Genomic DNA, 27984 nt, shown 5'->3' on the forward strand with positions numbered 1-27984 from the left:
GAATTTAATAGGCACATTTGTATCAGATGGAATGAGAGGTATGTGCTGTATAAGAACATTATCTAAGTTTAATCCATCGGTTACACGGGTCTCTATGATGTGTCTTTGTAAACGCCTAATTTTCAGCCTTGTTCCATGGCAGAGTGTCCATTGCAGAGACCCTCTGATGGCAAAAGATTTCATACTAGCATAATTAATTACAGCGCATAATTACAACATCTACATTCAGTTTTAGCTTGTGAGGAGGCATTCGTCCTACAGTATTTTGCTCTTCAGAGACTTAAACGTTGAGTCGGCAATTAACTGTTCATTGACACAGGAACCACATTGCACTGGGCGAAGTGAAGTTGGAAAGAAGTAACTTGAAATTATTCCGAATGTTGGCGATAGTGGAAGGTGAAGGCGACCGCACAGGACCGTGCTCCTTCTGTTTGTTAAAATGATAGCTGCTGTCGAAGTGGCATGGCACATATAAGTGCAGTTTGCCATTTGGACAGCAGAGGGTAACCTAACACTGATAAACTGCTACAGCGTGGCACAGAAACACACCCAAGCGTTTGGAATAAATAGATATAGTAAATTGGTCACAAACCCAAAACTGTCCCCAAACATTTATGTAAATTCATATAGGTAAGAAAATATTTACATTAAATATAACAATCGATCAAATGCAGCATAGAAAACCGCATTACAAAATTAATCTAACCAATATATTTCTCTTTCCCCTGCATCTTCACTCCTCCCCTTTTCTAATTTCTAAACTGTAAGTATGATCATCTATTGATTTTATGATGTATATGTACATTATATTTACATAAATTATTTTGAATATCAAAGTTCTCAAGTAAAGTTGAATGGACATACTGGCTGAAAAACACACCAAGCACCTGCTACTATGTTGGCACAAAACCAAGAATCAAAAGCAAAATTAAAATCATAAACGCTTGAATAACTTCTACCATAATAAAATAAGTAATTTAAAATATTTTGATGAACATGAATGTGTCCAGTGCGAAATATACTGTACATAATTGCTTTTATATGTAACTCTAATATTGCGCAAAAGAGATTTGTGTAGCATAAATGTGTAAGCATGGGGACTTAAATTGTTCAAAGTTAGGTTTACACCACACGGTGGCGCCAGCTTCACATCATGGAAACGATGCTGCCAATTCCTCCGGAGCAGGACATTTCGGCGCGGCCGGATCAGCGCGGGACGATTTGGCGCGGCCAGTTTGGCGCAGGAGCCGGTTCGGCGTGGCAGCCCGCGCCGAGCTGGCCGCACATAAATGTCCTGCTCCGGCACTGTCACTACGAGTTCTTCATGCAGGCACTACAGCCACGCAGACTACACAGCCGGGCCCGCGAAGGTGGGGGCTGTGCTGCTCGGAGCAGCCTGCTCCGAGCAGACCAGCCCCACCCTCGTGGGCCCGGCAGATCTAATCTGCCCTGTGCAAGGACAGTGCGCACATAGTAGATTACTCTTTGTGCTCAGTGCTCGCACTGGGCATTTGCTTTTAATGCAAAATTCTGGGTTCCTATGCCTGTCTTTTAAAATGAAACCGCTCTAGAACAGTTTAATTTTAAAATAGTGTGGGATGAAGTTGGAACTCGCACTTTCAGTGCACTGCACTGCACGTTTCCCTAAACAGCAGGCGATGTGCACTGGTGTGCAGCGCGCCAAAACATCCCAGCGCCAAAACATCCCGTCGCCGAACTGGCCGCGCCGAATCGGCCTGCACTAATCCGGCGGCGCCGAAACGGGGTGTACTGCAATTCCTCAAAGCGCCATTTCCCTAGAATTAACAGTATGTTGTTCCAAATCAGTACTCGACCGTAATGTATGTTATTCATCCCTTGATGGTAGGCTTAGCATGAACTATTTATGTTAAGTCTCTGCTCGAAAGATCACCTATAATTAAATCGGCCCAAGAAAGGACGTAGACAGGCACATTAGTTGGTATGACATCAATGGGCCGAGGACAGAGGTAAGAAGGAGGAAACTATTGATAAAAAGAAAAAGCAACAGGGAAGGGTCTCAATTCGACACAGTAAGCAATGAAGGCTGCCCAAGGATATGCTTTTGGTGGCATACTTAGCACACATGTTGATGGTACAATTAGGGAGGAATTCTAAATCTATTTGCATGCTTATTTTTTTTTATTGGGCATTAATCTTTAAAACAAGTTAATACCTTACACACAAATCTGTCGTACAGAATTCTAAAAGATGTGCATGCTTATCAAAGCTTGATTGTACCGAACAGACTCCTTCCCATAAAATGTAAAAAGGCTTCGAATGAAAACCAGTGGAAGGTATGTTTCACGTATCCGCACTTTCCTGGTTTGAGGTGGAGTCCATAGGCATCGCTGTCGCGTCATGGCCTCCGCCACTATCAAACTCCACTGGGCGCAACTAGGTGCTTTCACTACATGATGCAACTTTGGGCAAGATAAAACGGGGTTTGCGGCGGCCCAATTTCCCGTGCCTAACACTGCACCGTGTGGCAAATGACCAGAAACTCTCATAAAGGTCCTGTGCTGCAGAAGGCATTGGGCTCTTCCCAAAGGGTAAAAAAAAGTCCCTTAAGATTCTGCTCACCTTCAAGTCAACATTCTAGTCACTATCCTGTGTACAGTGTGCTGTATACACACACTCGGGGCTTGAAGTGGGCCGGGGCTAGCCCGGGCTCAGCCCTGGCAGTCTCCAAATATTGCCCTTGAGACAGGGCTCTCCAAGCTGACCTCCCTCACCAATTTTTTTTTTTTTTACACAAATATGAGTAGCAATATTGCTCTTTGCCAGTAAATGTCACCTTCCGTAATGTTTAGAATCACAACATCAGTTACAGAAATATGACATTAGGTACTTTTCAAATAGGAAAGGGAAATTATAGGAGACTACATGGTTTGATTTGTGCCATACACTGTATTAAAGTATTATAATTAGAATGCCTTTAATTAGTATGGACGAATAAAGGATTTCTTTAAGAAGGAACAAGTTACTTACCTGTAACTGTTGTTCTCCAGCATGGGTCTGGCATGGATACACATGCTCATGAATATTCCCCGTCGTCAGGCTGGGAATCCTCAGTAAAGAAAAAATCAGTTTTGTTTCTCATCTGTCTTTCTTAGTAGTAACCAATCACTGGTCTCTGGGTCATACTGTCCAGGGCCAATGACTGCCCTCTCCCTAAGCCCCGCCCCTGGCAACCATCCTCAGATTTGGTAGCACGTAAAGTGGCAGCATGACCAAGTGAAGAGCCGCAGAGGGGAAGGAGGGAGGGTTTGCATGTGAATCCATGCCAGACCCATGCTGGAGAACAACAATTACAGCTAAGTAACTTGTTCCTTCTCCAGCATGGGGTCTGGCATGGATTCACATGGCCATGAATATAAGAATACATAGCAGTACACACATGCACAACCACGGGAGGTGGCAAGGCTCAAAATTAAGCATTACATAAAGTCAACATTAAGCATCTCTTACCTCCTCACCAGGCTCACCTTAAGCGAACAGGTTGCACAGCACTGCCTGGCCGACTCTGTACTCCTCCCTTGAATCCCGGTCGACGCAGTAGAATCTCGTGAAGGTGTGCGTCGACCTCCACGTAGCAGCCCTGCAGATGTCCAGCAGGGGCACAACAGACAAGAACGCCGTGGTAGCAGCAATCGCTCTGGTCGAATGGGCTCTTGGAAGCCGGGCAACGGTCGGTTTGCCAACCGATGACAGTGCATGATGCCGCCAGAGAGCCATCTGGAAATGGAAGCCTTCGAGAGAGCCTTCCCTTGGTTCACAGGTCCAAAGTTCACAAACAGCTGTGATGTCTTCCGAAAACTCTTTGTTCGGTCCACGTACAACTTCAGTGCTCTAGCTACATCCAGCGAGTGCAAAGTCCTCTCGGCCGGCGACGAAGGCGACGGGAAAAAGACTGGTAACACCAAGGGCTCGTTGAGATGGAAATCCGATGGCACCTTGGGCATGAAGGAGGTGTGCGTCCTCAGTACTACCCTTGTCTCGTGGAAAGTCAAGTATGGAGGCTTGCAGGATAGGGCCTGAATCTCTCCCACGCGTCGTGCAGAGGTGATGGCCACAAGGAAAACTCTCTTCCACGACAGGAACTTCAACGGAGCCGAATACAAGGGCTCGAATGGTGGGCCCATGAGCCTGGTCAGCACCACGTTGAGCTCCCACGCCGGGGCTGGAGCCCTCACCGGCGGGAACGATCGAAACAGTCCTTTCATAAACTCCTTCACCAGGCGATGAGACCACAGGGAGCGTCCTGCAGTTCTGGTGTATCGGGAAATCGCTGCCAGATGTATCTTGATGGAAGCATGAGCTACACCAGCTTTGGCCAGCGACAGCAAGTATGGTAGCACTTGAGGGGCTGTAATCCGTAAAGGGTTAATCTTCTGTGCACGGCACCAGACAGAGAACCTCTTCCACTTGTGTCCGTAGCACTTGAGAGTTGAGGACGCCCTGGCCTTTACAAGAACCTCTCTGCAGTCAGCCGGGATATCGTACCCTCCAAACTCTAGTGCTGCAGGAGCCAGGTCTGCAAGTACAGCGACTCCGAGTCGTGATGAAGAATGGCGCCTCCTTCTCTGGAGAGAAGATCTGCGTCCGTCGACAGTTTGACTGGTGGGGACGCTGACAAGTCCAGAAGGTCCGGGAACCATATCTATCTCGGCCACCTCGGTGCGACAAGGATCATCCTGCACCGGGACCTCTTGAGTTGGTTGATGAGCCTGAGCAGCAAAGGCAACGTAGGGAACAGGCACAGGAACAGGCCATCCCAGGGGAACAAGAAAGCATCGCCCATGCTCCTCGGCTGGGGGAACCTGCTGGCGAACCTCTGGCACTTGGAGTTCGTCGCCGACGCAAACAGGTCGATTTGGGGCTTTCCCCATCACCGGAAGAGTTGATCCACTTGATCCTGGCGTAGTTCCCACTCGTGGCATGAGCGCAGCACCCTGCTGAGTGAGTCGGTGATGGAGTTTTTTTATCCCTGCTAGATGAAGGTACCAGAAACATCCCCTGGGCAATGGCCCAGTGCCACAGATCCTGGGCTTCCTTGGACAGGTCTGGGGATCTGGTTCCTCCCTGCTTCCGGATGTAGAACATCGTGGTGGTGTTGTCGCCAAAGATCCTCCCCACTTTGCCCTTGAGGGACGGGAGGAATGACTTGAGGGCTCAGAACACTGCCAGGAGCTCCAGTATGTTGATGTGGAGCGGCCTCTCCTCCGGGAGCCACAGGCCTCTTGCGTGAAGATCTCCGGTGTGCGCTCCCCACCCCTCCAGGGAGGCATCCGTCGTCACCATCACCTGGTATGCTGGGGTCTGGAAGGCTGTGCCCGCCGCGAGATGCGCGCGTTTGCCCCACCATCGCATTGCTTGGCGGAATACTTTGTTGAGCGAGATCTTGCCCTCGAAGCTGCCCGTCGCTTGCATCCAACAGGAGTCGAGGAACTCCTGCAGAGGGCACATCCGAAGCCTGCACAGGTGCACCAGATAGATGCAAGAGGACATCATCCCAAGAAGGGACTTAATGGACCCCACTCTGGCCGCATCCGTGGCCAGCAGATGCTGTACCTTGCCCAGGATGGCCTGTGTTCTTTCCTCCGACGGCGAGGCCAATCGCGCCACTGCATCGAGCGTGGCTCCCAGAAACAGCACGACCTGCGACGGAACCAGGCGGGATTTGGGGAAGTTGGTGGAGAATCCCAGGTCCGTGAGCAGCCGGATGGTCTTTGCTGTATGTTCGATGGCAAGTTCCCTTGTCCCTGCTCGGATGAGCCAGTCGTCCAGGTAGGGGTAGATGTGGATCCCCTGCAGGCGCAGCCGCGCTACCACTGGTGCCAGGCACTTAGTGAGCACCCTGGGTGCTGACTTCAATCTGAACGGGAGGCCTTGAACTGGTAGTGCCGCCCTTGGACTACGAACCTGAGAAACTTTCGGTGTCCTTTTAGGATGGGGATGTGAAAGGGCGCATCCTCCAAATCCAACGACGATAGGAAGTCGCCTTCCTCCAGCTGGCCCAGCACGTGCTGGAGGGTGACCATCCAGAACTTCTGTGCCTTGATGTATTTGTTTAGCCGACGCAAGTCCAGGATGGGACGCCAACCTACTGTCTTCTTCCTGACAAGGAAGTATCTTGAGTATACTCCAGAGCCCCGGAGCCTCTTTGGGACGAGCTTGATGTCTCCTTTCTTGAGCATCGCCCTTACCTCTAACAGTAGTTAAGGGACGTGGTTTTCCTTCTTGGCCACTGGAGGAATTCGGGGGCACTTCTTTAGAAATTCCAGAGTGTGCCTGTGGGCCAGGGCATCCAGCACCCAACGGTCGGTGGAGATGGACTCCCACACGCTGACGAACTTCGCCAGCCGGCATCCCACCGGAATGATCCGAATCCGGGACGATCCGAATCCGGGGTGGGCTGTGCCCCAAGGCACAACGGGGCGGCGTTGGGGACCTGGTACTACTTCTCCTTCCAGTCCCTCTTGGCAGGTGTCGTGGACGAGTTCTTGAGGAGGGCAAGTCCCTCGTCCCACATGTCATCCAGCAACGGCACCGCTAGGACCATATTCCTCTTGGCCTCGCGCCGTTGGTAGAGGAAGCCTTCCTCCTTCTCTTCAGGGCAGAGCTGAAAAAGCTCAGATGCCCTGGCAATCATGGCGTGGAAGGAGCCAATCTCGTTGGGCGGGGACGCCCGAGGAATCGGAGAAGGGAGGCCAGTGCCATCGTCACCGCCATCGTCATCATCCGTCCCCGTCGTGGCCGTGTCTGTTCCCGTGTCATCCCTCGGGATCGTGGAAGGCGACAAAGGCTGAGAAGGCCGTGCGGGCTAAAGGGGCACTGGATGAATTCTCCTCCTCTTGTTTGGAGGGCTTCCCAACGGACCCGGTACAGCTGGGTCATCCGTCGGGGGTAGGGGCAGTCTCGTCCTTATCTCCGTGCATAAGGCTTGGATTGCCGTCAAAATGGCCGCCGAGTTGTCCTGAGGCTCGGGTTGGGACAGGCGTGCCGGGAGCGACGGTTGTTCCTCCACGGGAACCTCGTTGTCATTGCCACCCTCCCTCTTCTCGTCCCCCTCCTCAGGATTCCTCCCGTAGGACCGGGCCTCTTCCAAATTCTCAGTCAGTTCCTCCTCAGAGGTTGTGTCCGTAACGGCCACCGCCTCCCACCCCCTCTTTTTCCGCTGGGGTCTTCTCGATGGGCTTAAAAGAAGACTCCCTCCACAGGGGCAGGGAAACTCTGGGCCCTGAGGTCGCTTCCACTGGGATAGCCTCCACAGTCTTCGCCAGGGCCGCAGCGACTCCCTCGATAGAGGCCTTAGCTGGGTGAATCAAGGCCTTCACCACCTTGGGCGCGCTTGAGGCCTTCACCTTAGGGGGAGGGTCACTGCCTCGCTCCCCCTCAGCCAGTTCCTTCGAGATCGACCGGGGCCTCTCCAGAAGCTTAGCCGGGTTCTCTGATTTTCTCTTCCCCGAGCCAGAGCGTTGGCTCGTGGTTGATGGCGTCGGTGAAGGTGCGCCCTGCCTGGCAGCCGAGAAGTCTGACCGTTTGGTGCTCCCGGTGCCTGCCGACTCGCGGTGCTTTGCCTTCTCTTGGGCCGCCCTCACAGGACTTAGAAAACCGCTCGGTCTACTTCTTCTCACCTGCCGAGCTCTTGCCTTCCAGCCAGTTGGAGAGACGGGTCCGACGATCCCTCATAGTCCGATCCGACATGTTCATGCAAAACGCACAGTCCTTCTCCACGTGCGTTTTGTCCTTGTGGATGCAGTAAAGGCATTTCGAATGCTCGTCCTCCTTGAACACATTTTGTAGGTTGCATCCAGGGCAGATCCTAAACAGTTTGCCGGGAGTCGAGCTTCCCTTCTCCTGGGCCATGTTCTTCTCGTTCGCGAGGTAGGCCGCAGAATCCTCCAAGAAGCGTAACTCGATGAAAACTTCACCCTCGAGGGGTGTAGATAAATCTGAAACGGGTCTCCGTTGATCGGAAGTATAAACGGTGGAGCTTGAGGCTCGATTAAACCAAAAAATTAGATAAATCTCTTTGAAAAAGCGCAAAACGCAGTAAAAGCTCGAGAGCTATAGCATGAGGACTCCCAACACTTGAACGTGCGGTAAAAATCTGAGGATGGCTGCCAGGGACGGGGCTTAAGGAGAGGGCAGTCATTGGCTGGGGACAGTATGACCCAGAGACCAGTGATTGGTTACTACTAAGAAAGACAGATCAGAATCGAAACCGATACTGATTTTTCCTTTACCGAGGATTCCCAGCCTGATGACGGGGAATATTCATGAGCATGTGAATCCATGCCAGGCCCCATGCTGGAGAACAACTGGTATTGTATGGTGTACTGACCCCTTTTGATTTGATGCTCTGTTTCATATATGAATATATTTATTTTAGTCAAAATGTTTACACACATTAACCATATCTAAATACATAAACCAGAATGTTTGCCCTTTCATTGCACATATGTAAATTCATCGGCTCCGTTAGGTCACTCCTTGAATTACATAGGCCACTCCTCATTTAAAGCTTTGCTAGTTACTTGGCTTTGAGGCTTCGCAAGACCTTTTTAGTCCCCCATCCCCAAATATTGAATCACAACGCATTAGCGCCCACACTCCTCGATTTCTTATCCCGTTTAAAGCACTGCACACACCACACCCGCCAAGTGGCACTCCAAACCAGCAGGAACATCTGTGAAAATCCCATGCACGGAAATAGTTTTACTATGTTATATGCAAATAAATATGAATTCTGAGGGGAGACCTGAGAATTTGCGTAACTATAATGTAAACGTACATTTCCAAGGCTAAAATTAACAAATCGAACAGCAGAAAACTGCTCTCACTTAACCCGGCGTGCTTCTAGCCTATCACACCCAGCCACTGGCCCTTCCTTCCTGGTCCTGTGTGGGCGATCTCTGCGCCTGGAAGCGCAAAGTAGAGCATTTCATCAGCACAGAAATCTCTGGGACATTATAAAAAAATCTTACATTTGTTAGGGATTTCGAAAACCTGTGCCCGTTAAAAACATATGTGTTCCACATACAAATATACACTGCAGATCCGGGGTGCCTCTCCTCATTGCTTCACACGGCAAATACAATGAACTGTTCGTGCATGGCATCTGTGTGGTTACTGTTGTGTATCTTCAGCTGCACAGCGTGGCTAGTGAACGCAATTCAAACTGGACCACGTCTCTTTCCATCCCCTGTTCAGTGTTTTAGGCAAACAGAGCAGCTCCTCGGCTGCCGAGTTACCACGAGGGCTCACAGAGTGCATTTCTAACGAGATTAAAGCAAGCATTTCCATGATTAGAAAAGACATGGTCTCTTGTGTAAATTCAGACCTCAAACAGCCACAAAACTGTTTTTACTGGATCGACTGCCAGCATATGCTATTTTGGATATTGATTCTATAAATTACCAGCACAAAAATCGGGGGAATGCAAATGGTTAAATAAAAATGCAAAGTGAATCCAACAGACACAAACTAAATCAGATCTAAACGCTTTTGGAATCCAGCAGAATACTTGCAAGAGCAGTTCAGTTGATAGATGTCCAGAAGGAAAAAAATATACAAGTAGTGGAACGAATGTGCGTTGCAGCTATGCACCCCCTCGCCTTTTCCCTCTCAGTCCCATCTTGCGCCCACCCAGTGCATGCATTTGACAGAGGCATAGCACCCAATTAAAAACAGCCCTAATGTTTTATTAGGGTATGGATCCGTAGGTAGTACCTGTGTATAGCTGCAAACAGGTCCTCTGTGGTCCTAGGTCTGTTTGGGGTCACCACATCGTCGCCAACTTCCCTGACCCTGCTGCTTGAATGCGATGGCGAACTGTCATCCGGCCCAAACACCTCTGCGGCACAGGAGGAAAAGGAACATCTCTCAGTGAAGTTAACGAGCAGCGTGTACTCATGCACACACACACACACTCTCTTCCAACAATGCACGGAATCAAGCAGAATGCCAACACATCAGGAGTGCATATTAAATAAATAAGTGACGCCGGCTTTTGCTCAAGAAATTGCAGTCGAGTTATGTATTGGTCTTAAGAGTAGCGCTGCATATTTACCATGGTAGTCGTCCTGCGATGCGCGCCCATCTGCACTCGCGTTGCTGTCTGAAGTGCTGCCGTCATCCGAGAAGGTCTGCTCCTCGTCCCTGTCCGGATGTGGAGTTAGATGGTCTGCTGGGGCTCCGGGTTCGATCGTCGGCACCTTGGCTTCTCCCATTCCCGACGGCTCCGGTCGGGCAGCTTCCGCAGCGGGGAGCAAGCTTCCCGATTCTGCCTCCTCAGAGCCCAATTCCGCCTCCTCCCAACGTGTGACAGCCGAGTCTGGTGTGTCGGTGCCGGGCATGTTTCGCACATTCTCATGGACTGCTGCTGCCAAAACTAGCTGCGGAGGTGGAACGATGAGAAACAGCTTGGGTTTCTTGGAGATAGGGGGCGGCTTCTTGCTGGGGGATGGATCGGGGCTCATTGAGCGCACGTGCTGCGTGTGTGGCGTCAGCTCAGCGCCATTTTGAGACTCTCCATATTGAATTGCAGCTTGAGAGTCGCTTACACGCATTTCTGAAAAGGCAGCTTCAAGAACTCGGTCCGGCAATGCGCCCAGGGCGGTGCTTTCAAGATTGGTTGCCTTGCTGTGATGACTTGTATGCAAGCTTGGAGGATCCATGGTTTGCAACACTAGGACACCTGGCTTTTGGGTTGTGGAATCTTCCTGACCCATAACGACGCTGGGCTCTTCAGATGTAAAGGTTTTCCAAGAGGTCTTTTCATGGAATCCTGGCACAGAAGTCAACTCATCCAAGTGGTCAAGCTCGGACTTTGAACTTTTCTTAATTGATCTCAATTGCACCCTCTGCAGAGCCTGAGTTGTAACCAGTGGTGCAGCCGGCTGAGTGGTCGCCTGCGTTCCAGTGGACTGCTTCGGCGACCCGTCACCAGAATCTTCTGGGAGAGCTTTTCTAAAATGATATGGCTGCTGTTTCATGCCATCCTTAATGAATTTTGGATCCAAGGGTGGCGCAGGGGGTGGCATTAAAGGTGGAGTGTGAGGCAGAGGCGAGAACGCAGTGTTTGGAGTTGCCAGGTTATTCAACATCATTACAGAGGGGTGAAGAAACCCAGCAGCCTCTGGAGGTGGCGGTGGGAAATTGGGAGAGGATGGCGGTGGAAACATATCTACAGCATCCATGTGTGGTAACGGCAATGGCGGAGGATCGGGTGTGTGTGCCGTTGATGGAGAAGTAAAGTTCATGGCACAAGTGGAATTCTTCCCGTCTGGCTGATGGGAGTCAGACGTATTTGAGGAAAGGGAGGTAGAAGATGAGGAGATGGAAATAGATGAGACCAAAGAAGACTTTCTTTCAGGCACTTTAGGTTTTAGCTTCATCTTTCCATTTCCCGGGGACAGGGTTTTTAGGAACACAGGTACAGGTGTCAGGGCTGTGGGCGTATTGGACTGGCTGGAGTAGCCACTGGAGGGCGAGGTAACTCGGTGGGGCTTCTCTGGCGAGGCATTCTTTGGTTTGGCCGGTACACTGGGCACTTGCTGTAGAGAAACTCTGGGTCCATAGGTGAAGTGGCTGATGCCGCAGTCATTGAGGGAGACGGAGGTATTTATTGTGCATGAGGCAGAAGACTTGCTCTGCTCACCCTGATTCCCAGTATGGTCAATATAATAACCCCAGGGGTCAGCGTACTCTGACTTGACGCTACTGGTCTCGCTTTGGGATGGTGTGATGGGACAGATGGAGTACATGTTGGGAGTGGTGGCCGAGAGTCCACTGCTGCTAGCACTGACCGTGCTCTGGCTGCGGGAACGCACGATCCAGGGGTCTTCGTAATCGCTGCACGGACTCTGAGATGGAGAGCTGCTATTTTTGTACTTGGGGTTCAACTGCAGGGACTGTTGGAGAGTGGCAATTAAAGTTTCGTTCAGTACTTGCCCTTTGGACTGCCCATTTTTCTTGGGAGCTCTCCTCAGAGAGTCTGTTCTGGAAGGCGGAAGGGGCGGCTTCTTTGCTTTTTTCAAAGAAATGCTGCGTGTGAGTGATTTGTCACTGTAGCTCGATTTGTCATCATTGTTTTGCTTTTCATCTTTCCCATCTGAAACTTTGACAGAACTGTGCCTTGAATTCTCAAAGCCATTGCTTCTGTACTGTCTTCCAGATCTCAGGCCGGAGTCGATGTGCATGGTAGTGTAGTAGCCATCAGGGTCCAGTGAACATAATGAACTGGAATCCGCTCGGACTGAAGCCCCTTCATAGCTGCTCGTACTCATGTTGCTCAAAGGTGTGGAGTAGCCCGGGGTGCCGGTGGACATTTTCATTGCGGGAGTATCACCATTAACTTGGGGTTCATATGCCCAGCTCTCTGTGTTGCTAAGGCTGATCTTTAAACATCTGCCTTCTGAATAGCTGGATTCACTTCTCTCATCACTGTCCAAGGAGTTCACCGGGAAACTTGCATTGGCTCTACTGCCGTAGGTCAAGCTTTGAGACCCGTTGATGGTGCTCCCTGCTGCGTTCAAGGAGACTGCGGAATCGCACAAAGATGGCTTCAGCAACAAATTGCAAGGTACAGTGTCAGAAGTATGCGAGTGTTGGGTTGAACTGGTCTCGCTCCAATTGCCGCTTGAAGAATGATGATCCTCTTTTGCCCCTATTGTACGGTCAGCACCGGGAGGCTTCCCAAGAGGTACCCGGGTATAAGGAGATGACGTGTTAAGCTTGCTATCCAACTGCCCCATGCTCTTGGAGTTATGAAGAACGATGACCTCAGAAGTAGAAGATAAGGTGGCGTTTGGTATGATGCTCATGGAGTAGGCCGCATGTGGAGAAACCATGCAGGCCGGGTTAGCCATTTCATTATCTCGGCTTTTCACTTCCTGGGACTTGGGCCGTGGCAGCGTCCCGTTCCTCGGACTGTTTCTCAGATTAACCACGCTATCGTCCACCTTCAGTTTACCTATTTGATATGGCAAGGGGTGGGCAGAGTCCTCTATGTGGTACGCCGAGCCTGGCTTCTGTTCCAGGGAATGCAGGGATACACGTGCTCCGGGCCTAGGGAGGCTATGGAAATGCATGTCCCCATTTAGACGTGGCGCAAACAGGACACCAGCAGAGTCGCTCACGGTGGACATGTTCCCAGATGAATTTGACATCTGTGACATTAGTGCAGCAATGCCTTGCCCTTTATGTGCTCGTATCCTTCTCACGGAGGGCGGTACAACCTTCACTTCGTCTGTCTGGCAGCTAGTGTCCCGAGTTCCAAATCTTTGAGAAGATGAGCGGCAAATTTCTAGTTTCCCCAGTGTTGCATAGTGATCTGGAATATACAAGGAGTGTCCTCTAAACTCATTATGTCCGACACCTGCTGCTGTGTGTAAAAACAAAAAAGCAATTATTGGAAGAGCAGCACACACAAAAAAAAGATCTTATTACTGCAAATATAAACATAACGGATGCTACTTAACATGGCCTATCTCTCACTAGATTTTCATAGGAGCAAAAAATGGCGGAACCTTCTCCTGTCACCCATAGGAGCTGGGAGAGCCCAGTAGATCTGGAATGCCCTGGCTTGCTATGCCGCGTTGCATCTGCGTACCACCACTGGCTTTCATCTGCCCCCATGCCCCAGGTGACAAAACCTACTTCTTTTCTATGGGGAACCAATGAGGTGCCCGCCAGCCTCCTTTCTACTCAGATGATGTATCACCCCCCCTCCCTTAAGACTGCTCAGATGCCCATGGCATAAGAGCCAAATAAAAACATTGAAGCAAATATAAAGTGGCATGTGAAATAGACTTATGGCCAGCCAGACGGAGTAGGTTTTACTGTCAACTCAACGCCTTGGGACAATGGACGTGCACGGTGCATGTTGCTGCACTAGGGGGTTTCATTTTTTTCTAAAGTTTAGTACTAACAGGTTGATAATCTGCATGGAATCAACAAATTGATAATTGTTCCCACTTGTTCAGAAGAAATATATGGGATGAAAAAACTAAAGCACTGTGTGTGACAGTGACGAGGTGCACAAGACAAAAAAGGGTGAACATTTAGTATTGTGAAATGGTGGAAAACAAAAAGAATATGGAGGAAAAAACCAAAAAACAGAAGGAGATGTTTCCAAACACTGCAGCTCCCAATGCATGCAAGAGCGGGAGATTTTGCCAACGTGTGCACACTTCTCACTCTTAATACTTGCAAATGCCCTCCCCCGTCTCTGAGCCAACATACACCAAGCAAGGGCCAGGAGGCCAAAGACCCCCCTCTTAAGGCCAGATTCTCTGGAATGACCTCAGAAGATCCACACCTGATGCTCGTCAAAAATGAAGTACATCTGGTTTCCTTTTGTTTCTGGATTCTTTGGCTCTCTGGTACCTACTCTACCGGCACATGTTGCATACATCTCCTTGATGTGCCTACTTGCACCCACCCAAATTCCAGCTTGCTTGACCCTTACTCCCATGCACCCCATAACCACTCCACGCTCTGAAGCAGGTGCTTATGTTTACGCGCATTATGAAATGCGCAAAAAAACAATCTATTTGAGTAGTTTCTCACTTGTATACACTTTTTAAAATCCTGGGCACCTTGTAACATATACTGGACACCCCGAGAATGCTTCGGGTCTTGAATGAGTTTTTCTCTGAAGCAGATATCACTTCTTTAAAAAGTCCTCTAGCTGGCGTCAGGGCACCGAGTGTGTGTTGTTCCTGGGCCTAGGTTTTGACTTGACCCAGTTTTGGAGCGGGACTTTGTATGTGTTTCTGCTTTACGTTCGAGACGATCTAAGCCATTCCCTGTGTCTCTTCTTTTGAATCAGTGGCAGTGAGATCGATCTCACAGACTCAACCGAGCAGATTCAATTGTTAAGGCCCTATTGGAAGAATTGGAAGAATTTTACAAGGTCCCAACCCAGTCTCCCAACCCTCTAATTCCTGCTAAAATGCTCTCTGCGCCAATACGGACTCTAATCCCCGCCGTCATACCTCCACCGCTGAAATTCATCTGCAACGCTCATGGAGGCTCCAAGCAGCTGATTTCAATTATAAGTAGGTCAACGCCAAAGGCTCTGTCTGGCTACTGATTGGGCAGTTTCAACTGAGTTTTTCTCCCACTGACAGATTTCCATAGCTTGCACAAATCAGATTACTAATATACTATACTGTCTCGGGAGGATAGCTCAGGGGCAACACGCTCATCTTGGAAGCAAGACGATGCAGAGCAACACAGGTTCGATCCCCGGTCCGTAGAAAACCGAGGGGATTAGGTGCGTTACAAATAACCCATTACAATTTACAATTACAATGAAAGCTTTCTACGTGCTCTTAAAATCTAGCATTAGGGAGGCTGCACCTCTGCATGTCCCCAGATTTCATCATAAAAGTATGTTGTGGGGCCTCCCTCTTCCGCTGACCTACCCCTCTTGCAGAAAGCAGCATTAATTGCATCTCTGAAATGATACAAAAACCAAAAGAGCAATCATCGGATTCTTGCGTTCAGAAAGGATTTTTCCCCAACATAGTTAATGAGACACATGATCTTTTGTGTGGAGTCAAGGAGGTTTTGGGGGACTTTGCTCTGCACACTTATGTTAGGCCCATGGGCTGCCGGTCTGTACAGGAACACAAGGACGTGCATGTTTGCGCTAAGCAGTGGCGAGTAAAGGCGAGTTAGTGATGGCGTACAGAGGTGCTCAGCCATACCTAGCTCCTTTTGTATGTTGTCGGGGACGCCTGTAATGGTCTTTCTCCTTTTGACTTTCTTCGGCCGTCTCACCACAGTGTCTGTGTAAACAAGAGACCGCCGAATGCTCGCCTGGCGGTCGAAATTCTCCCCTAGTGTAGAGTAGTGGAACAAGCAAAGCAACGTTACTTCCCAGCAGGCTACCACCATGCACCATCTACCTCCGGACCAATGGAGAGACAACAAACAGGCATTAATGAATGAGGTTAGTTCAATCCAACAGTGGGATAACGGACATGAATACAGCACACCGTCGCTGCAAGGCTTGGTGGGAATGTGGGCAGGGGGTGGGGGGGGCAGAATTTCTGTTTGTAGAAAATGCAGAGGCGGGTGTGCGAGGGCAAATAAGGCTTACTTGCCTGCCCCTTACCTGAGTATTTAACAGTGTATCATCTCTGCCTCTCAGCATGACACACATCAATTGACCAAAATATAGTGGCATCGTGGCAAAAGGAGACCTGTGTTGAGCCACAGAAGTCAAGCGCAGGAAGCGACCAGCGGCGGATGTGACGCACTGCACCTTGCATGCTACTTGCTGGGTCAGGCAGCCCTAAGTTTACAGCTTCTTATGACAGGCAGCAATAGGTTGCATGAACTAGGAAGGTCCCCACACAACACCTTCGAAGGAAACAATTAAGGATATCTTCGGTCTACCAACGACCCTTCCCACCTAAGCCAAGCAGAAAAATAAAAGCTGCAATAATCGTTCATAAAACCCCTCAACTCTCCGACTGAAACACCGCCCATGGGCTTGTTTAACCAGTTTTCTGCATAGACGAGCCTAGTTAAAATAAGAAATCTTTGAAACAGTAGCTTCAAGTTAAGATGGTTTTAAGCTTGATAGTGAATTATTGGTTTAATGAGGGACACTGTACATTCATAAGTTGATTATAAGTAATGTAACTGCTTTGCAAGGAATTGGGAAACAGTGAAAGTGGCTGCATCGCCCATGCAAGTGTCGAACCATGATCAATAGTTTCTATGGCGTTCACCATGATGGAAGCTGCCCATCACCATTCTCTACTTGGATAGGATATTAAGCTACTTCCACTGTTTCTCGATACCTCACTTAGTTATTAAGACATTACTTGTCACCAATTTAAAATTGCACTTTAGGGACCTTGAAGAAGACGGTCTCATCGTACGAAACATGCTTGATGGCCCATCATTAAGGGGCCGGCAAGTGCCTCGTTGTGAAAGCCATAGTGACTGAGGCACTGTTAACTGCTGATCACGATTCCCCACTTGGATTAGAGAGGCAGCTAATTTCACTGCTTCCCGATCGCTCACATTGCAGTCAAGGCATTACTGGTCATGAGTTTATACGGAGACATGGAAGAAGCACGTCTTCTCTCGTGAAGCGCATGTCAGTCGATCATTAAATAATTCAAAATGAGACTTGAACCATATGAACCTGGATCTACTACTTCAAAGTAGTATATTTTGTTTGTGCCTGTCTATTGGCAGACTGTATTCTTTTCTGCATGATGGCAGTACTATTCTGCATTTTGTCAGCCTATGTGAGCAGCTCATTGACAATGCACCAACTCACCCTGGGAAGTGCATGTCTCACCTTGCAAATGCTTGCTCATTCTTCCCATCTTCCTAGAAAAAGCCCGGTGGCAAGCTTGCAGACTGCCTCAGAAGACAGTGTCTCTCAGACGGCATCTCTTCGGGGGGCCTGGCAGACGAGGTCTAAACTGAAAACGGATTCTTCACAAAACAGACGCCTTTGCCCCGATACATAAAGGGGGTACCTGGAAGTGGTGGCCCATTATAAAAGAGGGCATGTATTTTCATTGGAGGAACGGGCATGCAATAAGTGGGTGCATCAAGTGCAATCGGTTGGGGCACTCTCTGCCATGTTGCCTTCCAAGCAAGCTGGTCAAATGGTCCGAACATGAAAAAAATACTCAGCTAGATAACGAGAGCAAATAAGGACAACCGATTCCCCGTATCCCACCTTCCAGCAGTAGTGCAAGACCCCTGCTGGTGTGGAGCTCAGCCTTTGCTCTTATGCTAGATATTAATCTTTGAATGCAGTTATTGGTCTGGCCACGACTTCAACAACTCAGCCCAACCCCTGCACTTCATGCATTTACCACCCTTTCTGTGAACTAAAATGCCCTTATATTGTCTCCAAGCCAACCCTGTCCACTCCTGACTAGTCTTCCTTCAACCCTATGCAGCATTTACATGTCTCTGCCTCATCTTTCCTCTTCTATTGAGCCTGCAGAGCCTTGAAAAGATCTTGCATCTCTCTTCAGAAAATGGCCACTGCCCCCCTTTACATCATCATGGAAGCTCTCATCTGCATCGTTTGTAATCTACCTCCACTCGAATTCAAGGCTGGGCCCGCCACTCGAATTCAAGGCTGGGCCCCAAAACGTCACCCCCCCACATTTCAGGTGGAATATCACTACAGATAAATTCAGCTGCAATAAGCTCCCCCAAAAGTAGATAGGCATCTCCCTGTGCACCCAATATTCCACCCTGTGCACTGGTTCGCCACACTGACGTGAAGCCGTCAGACGGGTCAGCAGATCAGCACTCCTGCTGCTGCTTGATTGCCTCCAATACCAGTTCCCCATTTTGAAAAGCTCCCTATCAAATGACCGGCTTGCCCTCCTGGCCTCTATACAATCCTATGGGCACCTCTCAGTGCACTCTCTCTTCGGGGTGTCTTGCATCCCTTCAAGTAGAGCTGCACCAGGTCTCCCAGCCTTCCATGCCAAAGAATGAAAACATCAGAGTGTGCAATACCTCTAGGGTCTACTTCGCTGCACGGGCGGTTACATCGATCGAGAGGGCTGCCGCTGCCGCAAGAGCTGTAAAATAGGACTACCAGAGCCAAGGTATGGGTGCACTAGCAATCAGATTGCATCACCAGTATTTTGTAGACAAGGGTGGGGTGCAGTAAGACAAGCCTTGTGGTGACGGTGTGCTGTAAATTACAAAACAGCATAAGCAACCTGCAAGCCTGACAGGGGGTCAGGAGAAAGCGGAAAACTTCCAGGCTTTTGGCCATTGAACATTTTGCATTTTCTTTACTTGCGGCTCTTCCTGCATGCCAAGGCTGGTGCATGCCCACACCATAGTGCTGCTCCACATTCACCTCATTCCAATGAACGGTGGCCTGAAGGACTACAAAGAGCTCAGAGTGGCATGCAAGTGGTAAGCACCTACCAATATTTTACCCATATCATAGCCCAGTAGTGCGTCTCAAGGGACTGTGGCCATTGCTATGCGTCTACTGTCGTGATTGGAAAACACAGATATAGAGATGTAGCTGCATGAACCAACAGGATAAATGTTACAATCATGAAAGCTCTAGTGCACCTTTGACCTTTTTCAACTAACCACAACCCGGACCCATATGCGTCACAATATTGAGAGGGCGTGCCACGGAGGAGAATAGCTGGAATGCAGGGGGCTAGTAGAAGTGGATGGTCACCATGTGCTATTTAAATGCTACCATTGGGTTCTACTTGCTGTGCTGATGATTCAAGTGGAATTAAGGTGAAACACTGGGTCGCCTTTTTAGAGTGGAATAATGGTTCCCCCTACAGGAAGTGCTCTTTGTGGGATTTAGGATTCATGGAACGACCACTCTCTAGTGCGAGAGACTATCAATCCGGCCAAAACACAGGACACCCTCCCAGTCATGAAAGTGCAGGCCAGGCTACCCTGCGGTGATACACCCGAGGTTCTGGCTTTCCAGCGCCAAAGGGTAAAGGGCCGGTTAAGCCCTGATCCCAATGCAATAGTGGATTACATTTATCCAGGGAGCGCGGTACCCATGGGAAGAACAGGGGTCAGTGGGAAAGATATACATGGTTCTAGTTCACGAGTTGTCATCTCACTGAGTATATGTCAAGCAGTAGCTGCGGGGACAGTTCTAAGCTCTGGCAAAAAATAACTCCTTAAGAATTGGTTATCTGGCATCGCCTGAAAAAAGGTCTAGTTGTACAGGTGTCATTTGCACCAATGACTGCAGCAAGAGAGCTGCAAAATGCCACAAGAAAGAGTAGCCTCCGGATCCACTGTAATGTTGCCGTTGGCCATCCCTCGCAATTAAAGACAAAATATCCTAAGAGGTGGACATCCACTCTAGAGGATGAGATGTCAATGTTGCTCCGTATCCAGGATCTCGGAGGCTATCGGCACTGACCATACTTTGCAAGAGAGCATGGTGAAACGGTTTTGGTCCAGCAACCCCCTCAAAGTACGCTGTACGAAATTGAGAACTTCTCACTGGTGGTCGTTTTGGTTACGATAAACATGATTGCCACACCCATAACTCTAATATGCGCTAGTATAGCTGCTGTGGAAGCAATGTTTGTGGGGTAGGTCTTGGTTTAACCAGGGTGCAAATGGTTTGTTTTTGTTTTGCTTCGGAGAGATCATCTCTGCAGGGTAAAAAAAAAAAAAGATGACCACCGCCATGGGGGAAAAGGAACCAAGTCCCTTTTCCATTTCTTTGGAGGCCAGGAGCAGAAGGAGCGCCGGCACCAGAGCACAAAGCTCCGGTACAGCAGGTAAGTAACAAGAGAGGGAGGGGCTGGGGAGGCAACAGGGAGATGGTCCCCGTTTCCTCCCCACTTTCAAAAAAGAAAGAAAAAAAAATGGCAGCACTCTGGCAGGGCCTTGGGTGGCGGAACAGCTGCCACAGAGAATGTGTAGTCTCACATGCTGTTCCAGCCACCTGATTGGCTGAGCACCCTTCCCCAGGTGTGAATAAGTATTTGACAGATCGTTGAAGCCTCCTGCAAGAGGAGTGGTTTGGATGGAACTATGAAACAATCCTAATTAGAGAGCTTAGCTACCTCTTCTCCACACTCCCTGCCACCCAAGGCAAGGAGAACATGCTGAGCTCCCTCTTCTGAAGTGATCCCTCTCCTCTCGGGTCCAGAACTGGATATTAGTATTTCATCATCTGTTAACGGGGCAGGACAGATACTACCCAGGAGTGCGCATATTATGCATTTCCTAACGCACCAGTTAAGCATCTCTGGTTCCGCAGTGAACACTTGGGCAGGCAGGATGGAGAAAGGCCTGCGAGTGGGATGGACTGGCCGAGTTTCCTCTGTAGGCCCCAGCAATAGGCTGTGGTCTTCTCCAGGGGCTGGAACCTGTAAGCAGAATAAGCGCTCTGAATAGGGGAATCTGGCAATGCCCCTGGGTCCCGTGAAACGAGAGAAGCATGCACAGGTGTGAGGACTTTCTTTCTCAGCAGGACAGGACAAAATGAGGTGCGACTGTCCAGTGGAAAGGGAAGCAGAACATGCTGGAAGACAGGATGCGGGGACTGCCCTTCTCGCTTTTGATACCTTTTTTCCAAGAGCACTGGAGGCAGTAGATTTAAGAGCCTGGAGCATTAAAACTATACATCACCGGAGGGAAAGGATACCACAAAACAAGGCAAAAGGACATTCTGTGCCACCACTTTGTGTGGGGCTCTGAGCAGCAAGACAAGTGAACACTGCCCTTGACTGGTCTGGAGCAATGGAAAGGGCCACTGCCCCTGGAATCCAGGAGTGGCCAGGCATTCAGGAACACGCCCACATCTTTCTTTTTTGCATTTCGATCAATGTCATTAAGGGGATGCTCTTTTGCACAGAACAGAACCCAGGGACCAGAGAAAGCTACTTAACAAAAGGTGGGCCCAAGAAAACCCACAGGCGCTCAACATTAGGGGACCAGCGAGAAAACACTTTGCTGCCTCGCACAAGGGGACCAGAGGAGCTGTGTGGCAGCTGCTTAAATGAACAAGCATGGAGGCTGCAAGTGTGCAGTCCTGCATGCGTGACCGACGTGTACACAAAGTATCCACCTGCATGCAAGTGGGGCCGTATATTGCTGCCGGTGTCTCATGAAGGCAAGGTGACTTACATACAGAAGTGGAATATGGTTGACACATGTGTGATACAAACTGTCATTAGTCGTCATGAATGTAAATGAAACAGCCATTGCATTAGTCACAAATGAAACACCACAGTAAGCCATGCGCCGTCCACCGAGTGCCGTCACACCAAGTCGCTTTGGGAACTGTGAAGGCCCTCAGAATACCCATAATAAGAGTCTAGTGACATGCACCTGCCAAGCACGGACCCGACAATGGTAGGATTACATTCCTGATATGAAAGGGAATATGTGACCAACAGATGAGCTGCCGGGATTAATGGAAAGCGGATGAGTGCTGCCCGAACGCCCCACGTCTGTGCTTACACAAGTGGGCATGGCTGGGAATTCATTATAGAGTTGTTACGTGGGACCTTTGCTTTCTGCCTACCGCGAAAGACACCAACGCACTCTTTTTTTACTGCTTCTGTTTTTTTCCTGCTGAAATACTTGTACATGCCCACTGCACCCAGTGACTGAACGCCTTGCAAAGGTCGCCTTGTTTAGGGGCACTGCCACAGATATAGCCTTGCAGGTTAGTACCAAGCCCTTCATCTGCTGTACCAACAAAGCAAGCACGTGGAATGAGATTACAATAGATGATGCAAGGACAGATCCAAGAAAACGCCAGTTTTCTAGCAGTTGCAATAACTACTAACGACTATAGCAATGGCGGGTGCTTTTAGGCGGCAGGCTTTTGGAAGCTTCCAAACGAGTAATCACATGCCCTCCCCCTGACCACAGCCCACTGGAGCTCCACCTGCTCAGACTGTAGTTCTGACCCCTCCAGCAGCCACACTGCCTTTTTTGTTTTTGGTACAACCACATACCGGTCACATTGATGGGCACAACGTCAGTGGGGACCGCCTGGGCCTGCTGGCGCATTTTCTCCTCTGGGGTTGGCAGGGGCAGAGACTTGGTCCAGTTGGTCTGGGTGTGGATATCGGAGAATTCATCAGGCACTGGAGTCTTCGGGCGCTTGATCCCAAGAAGCTTTTCCTCGTCAGTGGAAGAAACTGAGCTCTAAGGGAGAGAGAAACAGAAAGCACGAGGAGAACATGTCAGTCAAGCTCAGTCCCAGCACCCTGAAAAAAAGCAGACAGATGGCACGTGGGAGGGTGGTGAGCACTTCAACTAGTAACAAAAAGCAGCTAGACTAAAAATAATCGAAGGGAAGGAAAGCACAGAGATGGTGTGGAGCCCACTTCCTGGGTTATAGGTGCTGCAGAGTTCGGGCGCGTGAAGCGTAAGCGTGCAAGGCTTTATCCGTGGGGCCACTGGCCCTGGACAGTGCATGGACTTCAACCCATGCAGAAGACACAGGGCAAGACTCACTTAGGGGGGGCATGGTCACCACTCAAGGCAGTGACTGCCCGTTACATTGCATAGTCCTCCAGACCCAGTATATTTAGCAGCACACGTTCTCCACTGTAGTCCCCCAGGCACACACTGCAGCAGCAAACCTCCACTTCCTGTTCGTTTGGCAGCCCACAACTCCCCGCCCAGGTTTCAGAACAAGCTTCTATAGAGGGCTGGGATTTCGGGGTGCAAGCAGCCAGGTCTAGGCATGTTCATCCGTCCATAAACTCTGCAGGCGAGCTCAGAACTTTGCTGCGAACAATGGATTCGGTGGTCCCAAGATCGGGCATTCACCATTCGTGATTGGGTGTATATCATGTGACATTTGTGTTTGGACATATTATGTGTGGGTGATTTAATTCCCAGTGATCGTGATATATATATATATACAGATTCATAATGATTTGCAGATTGGTTCATACATTTTGCAGTCAAAAACAATTATCAATATGTTATTAAAAATTATGAACGGTAGCCTAGAAAAAGACCTGTTAGGTCGAAACACGTGTCGGCACCACCTGTTATATCATCTATTGATGAATTTGCGACAATAAAGGATTGGAAAAAATGAAAATCACAAACCTTGTGGAACTACATTTTTCAAACGCAGCAAAAGACAATGGGGTAAATCCCAGCATAAGAAATTGCACACGCGCCGAATTAGTGGAAACTAGAACAATTCTCTCTGGATACACACAACAGGCACCACGAACACGGTCCTTTTTACAAGTTTCCACCAACTGGCTGCTAGTGCACCGATAAAGATGGAGGGCGCAGCAACCCATGGTTCCTGGTGCTCTTAACGCATATATTTGGAGTCACTCAGCATTGTCAGAGGCGTCCGTATACCGTAACTAAAGAGCCCTCTGGTTTCGTTTCTAAATAATTTGCTGTCTGTAAATCACTTCTTCAGTCGGTAAATAGGCAATTAAATCAGTGACTAAATCACCTTCAATCTGTCAATAAATGACCGAGGCCCGGTGTGCTTCACAGCTTTTCTTAAGTGCTCATTTAAGGTTTGAGCCCCCCCTGCTGGCTGATGGTCCCATGATCATGCACAGCCATTACCCCCGCCTGCATTCCTTTTGGATGTTGCTACAGTAGGAAGCAGCAAGGAAGGGCTGATGATCTGCACAAATTCCCTAGGGAGCCACTGGTCTTCTCAAATTAAAAGCTGCGTCGCTCTAAATGTGCTTTTGCCGGCCAAGCACAGAGCTCTTTGTGGGGAAGGGAATATGTTTGAGGAATGATGAAGTTCAAGGACCCTTGATGATAAACCCAGGGAAATGATCCATTCCAGTTTGCATTCGGGACATCACCACTATAATCTATGCACCAGAGAAAAGGCAGGGGGTGGGCTAGGTGCCTACCCACATCATTTTGAAGTAGGCCACCACTGAGCCTCCATGCATTTTCAGCAAGCTCTGAAATCACCATTGAGAAGGGGCGGAGGACAAATAGAACCAACATAACATGCTTGCTGCTTTGCATAAAATCAAAGAGCATTTTGAGAACATAAGAATGAACACACATTTTTATATGTGACATCTGTGACTGTTTCCCAAGCATGCAAACGTTCTGAGCACATAATGCACACTGGCCTGCCTACTTATTCACTCCACACAGCGAACCACGAGTCCTATATAGTCACGACAGGACAGCCACAGCCTTTGGCAGCCATCTGATGGCTGCGCCGCTCTGGAGGCAGAGGACTTCCCTGCACATATTTACGTCACAGGATGTTAGTCACTCAATCCGCCCTGAGCCCGAGCATTCTGTGTGACGCTCTCTCGTCACTATGCTTACTGGTTGGGGACTGCTACAGCAAAGAAAAATCAGCCAACAACATTTGCTTAAAGGCAGAGCTCTCGGGTTTCCTCTTGACATGTCTGAGAAGGCTACACAGTTCTGATTTTTTACTCTCAATTCTGGGACTTGCAGTTTATCATCTCCATTTTTAAATTTAGGAGTATTTCTTTCCAGAATTCCTAGAAAATAAAATAGGACTGCATGGCCTTCTCGCGCATGGCAAGGGGAAAGCTGGGAGCTCTGTAAAGGTACCGAAACGCACTGTGCATTTGACAGTAGGCAAGAGATGAAGTAGAGCGAGCCAGAACCTAAAACCAGATCAACAAGGTTTTAGAAAGCTATACATCATACATTCTAACTCTGAACATTAGGGATGAAAATGCAGCGGGTAAATGTAGCAATAATGTCACTGACTCACTAGCAGGTATTTTGGGGGCTTGACCCAGAAATTCTTTCAATTCAGACCCGAATTACCCATATTCCATTCCCTGCACAACCTGAAGCTACTACACACATTAGTAGCCCTACCACGTGGCTTCAAGCCAGCACCTTTATTTTTCGTGTAGCAGATACAGTTTTAAGAGGGACTGGAAAGAAACTTTCGAAGACATTTAACATTACATAGGGCACAATGGCAAAACGAGTTAATTCTGTATTGGTCCTTTCGCTTATTCGTGGTCCACACCTAATTCCAGATCGCAGATTGATGCACATTCAGTCGGGTGAATACAGTCTCCCCGGGCATCCACGCATTTACCCACTAAGTTAGTAACCGTGTCTCGAACCACTGGAGGGTGGGTGCTCAAGCTGCATGCTTTGGGTTGTTAAGTAATCTACGGTGGAAGCATCTGAGTTTTTGTAGACAAACAATGACAGTATAGAAATGCTTGCCCCGTGCTTGCTAAGAGGGTCCCGGGGACAGCAGAATGTTATGAAATGTCAGGACCTTATTGGCTACCGCCGTACATGTCATGAAGTAGCAGCCGCTACAGATGATGAGAGCAGGGTGTTGTAGCCCCTGATGGCAGTCTGGAGGGTTTTCATCAGGAAGCTTATTTGAAGATTCAGGTTTGACACATTCTCTGAAAGGGCTGCAGGCATTGAGCAGCCGGAATGGGCGGTTGGAGTACATCCCACCACACAGGTACAGTCCTTCTGAAATACCAGGTACCATCTTTTATGCTGCGCCAAATCAGCACCACAGTGGTCTCAAAGCACAGAGGCTCTGGATTTTTGCATACTGCGCCCCAGGCCAGGGTATCGAGGCCATAGCCTGCGGAAGAACGGGTAAGGGGTGCAGATGTGCCGGAGAGAGGGTACACATAAAACAAACGGAGTTCAAGCAGAAGTGGGGCAGGTTAGGTGCATGTTGATCCAGCCAAGTATAGGTCAAAGATCAGAACCTCAGCAATATTCGAGGGTAAAGTCTGTATGGGAAGTGTGAGAAAAAAAAGGTGCCTCACCCGCTAGTCCCCGGGGATCTGTCATACAGGTGGCCAGAACACGCCCATCGCTTTTGGATCCAGTTCCTGCGGGTGGACCATTGTGGGAGGACCACCTGGGTGAGGAGTCTTCAGGGAATGGGACACCAGATGGCGAGACACGGTATACCCTTCCTTGTAACACCCTACCAAGTAGGATACTTAGGAACTCAACCCCCTGCCCCCCTTTCCCAACACAAACACTTTCTCACGGACAGCATACTGTGAGAGAAAACGGACTAACACCCGAGCGGTATACCTGACATGTCCCAATACAATGGTCAGCGGGAGTCAGGCCATTACCGACCATTACACACACCTGACTTTCATTACACTTCCCCACATGGATAACAGGCGGAGCACGAGAGCACACTCTGAGCGAGGCAAATCACATGAGGAAGCAGCAGTTCCAAGATGGCAGTTTAATACAAGGCGAAAGATGGCAAAACAGAAGGGGATCGCAAGGAGGGAAGTGCCCTTGACCTTTTCGACGAGGAACCGCTACTTTTATGAACCTTCGAGAATAGAAAACGTAAGACCAGGAAACAAGGCTGAACGAGCGTGCCAGTGTAGGAGATTGGAAGTGACAAGCGGATCACTTCAAAAATCAAGGGTTAATACACCAAAAGGAAATAGAAGTGAAGTCAAAGGCAGCGCCTAAAAATAAATGATTGAATTGTGGCAAAGTTAAATCTACAGAATTGAAAATAGCAATTGAATCTCTCCTGAAGATCCTTTGTGATAGTAACAAAGGTGAAACGCGTGTAGAGAGAATAAAACTTGAGAGAATAAAACTTGTAAATGGAACAGAAAAAAATCAATGAATGGAACACAATTATGAGAAATATATGGAATAAATATATTTATACTTTGAAAAAGACATGTAGTGTGAAGGAAATTTATTTGGCACTCAAGAGAATATAAAAATTGAAAAATGGAAAGTCGCAAGTGGATATGTATTTTATTTGAAAAACAAGGCTGAACGATCCTGCATTACCCAGGCCTCTCCCGCGTCGATAATCAAGGCGGACAGAATCGCTTGCCGCTGTGGTATTGTCCTTGGCTCCTACAACAAAGTGGCACCAGTGAGATAAGCACAGCCCGTGAATTGGGGAGACTGATACCAGACTGATCTGTGTTACAGTCAAGGTTGCAAACAGCAACCTTATATAGTCAACGCTGAAGCGAACATTTTATGAAACATATGTGATAATCAATGCAAGTAAAATTGAACAACAGATGAGAAAAGTCTCTGCAAGGTATCTAACTGAAAGAGTGCCAAAGAATTGTGAATCAAAGTGGTCCTGAAATGGGTCAAGTAAAACCCTGTGCACAATATAAAGTCTTTGATGTCAACAGCGTAAATAACGTTGATGACAGAGTAGATGAAGTTGGGCCGAGTGCAGCGGAGGGAGATCAGCTGAGAGCTTTTGGTTAAAACAAGTTTGTGTTAAAAAGTAAAATTGAAACTGGTCCGAGCAAGGTGGAGGGAGACTAATTGGCCATTGTGTTAAAGTGGGTCTGAGCCCGGCAGAGGGGGGTTCAAGGTGAAGCGTGAATATCCTACGAGCATTGTGTTAAGAGGATCCAAGCCCGACTGAGGGGGATCGGAGGCTAATAGTGAATCACCTGAGAAATTCAGTACTTGTGA

At 48.8% G+C, this 27984-nt stretch overlaps 1 protein-coding gene across 9 annotated transcripts in view; it reads right to left on the reverse strand.

Annotated features, from left to right (window-relative positions):
• The window catches only part of NHSL1 (NHS like 1), an 844536-nt gene that overhangs the window by 48912 nt on the left and 767640 nt on the right, over positions 1 to 27984 (reverse strand). For 5 of the 9 annotated variants that reach the window (XM_069608084.1, XM_069608086.1, XM_069608092.1 and 2 more), the window contains exons 4-7: positions 22515 to 22707; positions 15744 to 15875; positions 10097 to 13411; positions 9757 to 9880 (exon numbers count right to left, since the gene is read on the reverse strand). In XM_069608084.1, coding sequence (XP_069464185.1) covers positions 9757 to 9880; positions 10097 to 13411; positions 15744 to 15875; positions 22515 to 22707 — 3764 coding nt within the window. The remainder of the gene's footprint in view (positions 1 to 9756; positions 9881 to 10096; positions 13412 to 15743; positions 15876 to 22514; positions 22708 to 27984) is intronic. The other 4 variants (XM_069608087.1, XM_069608090.1, XM_069608085.1 and 1 more) reach the window with 3 other exon arrangements.

Source organism: Ambystoma mexicanum, chromosome 4q, assembly GCF_040938575.1.
Source record: "Ambystoma mexicanum isolate Mex_15411 chromosome 4q, UKY_AmexF1_1, whole genome shotgun sequence".
Lineage (NCBI taxonomy): Eukaryota > Metazoa > Chordata > Amphibia > Caudata > Ambystomatidae > Ambystoma > Ambystoma mexicanum.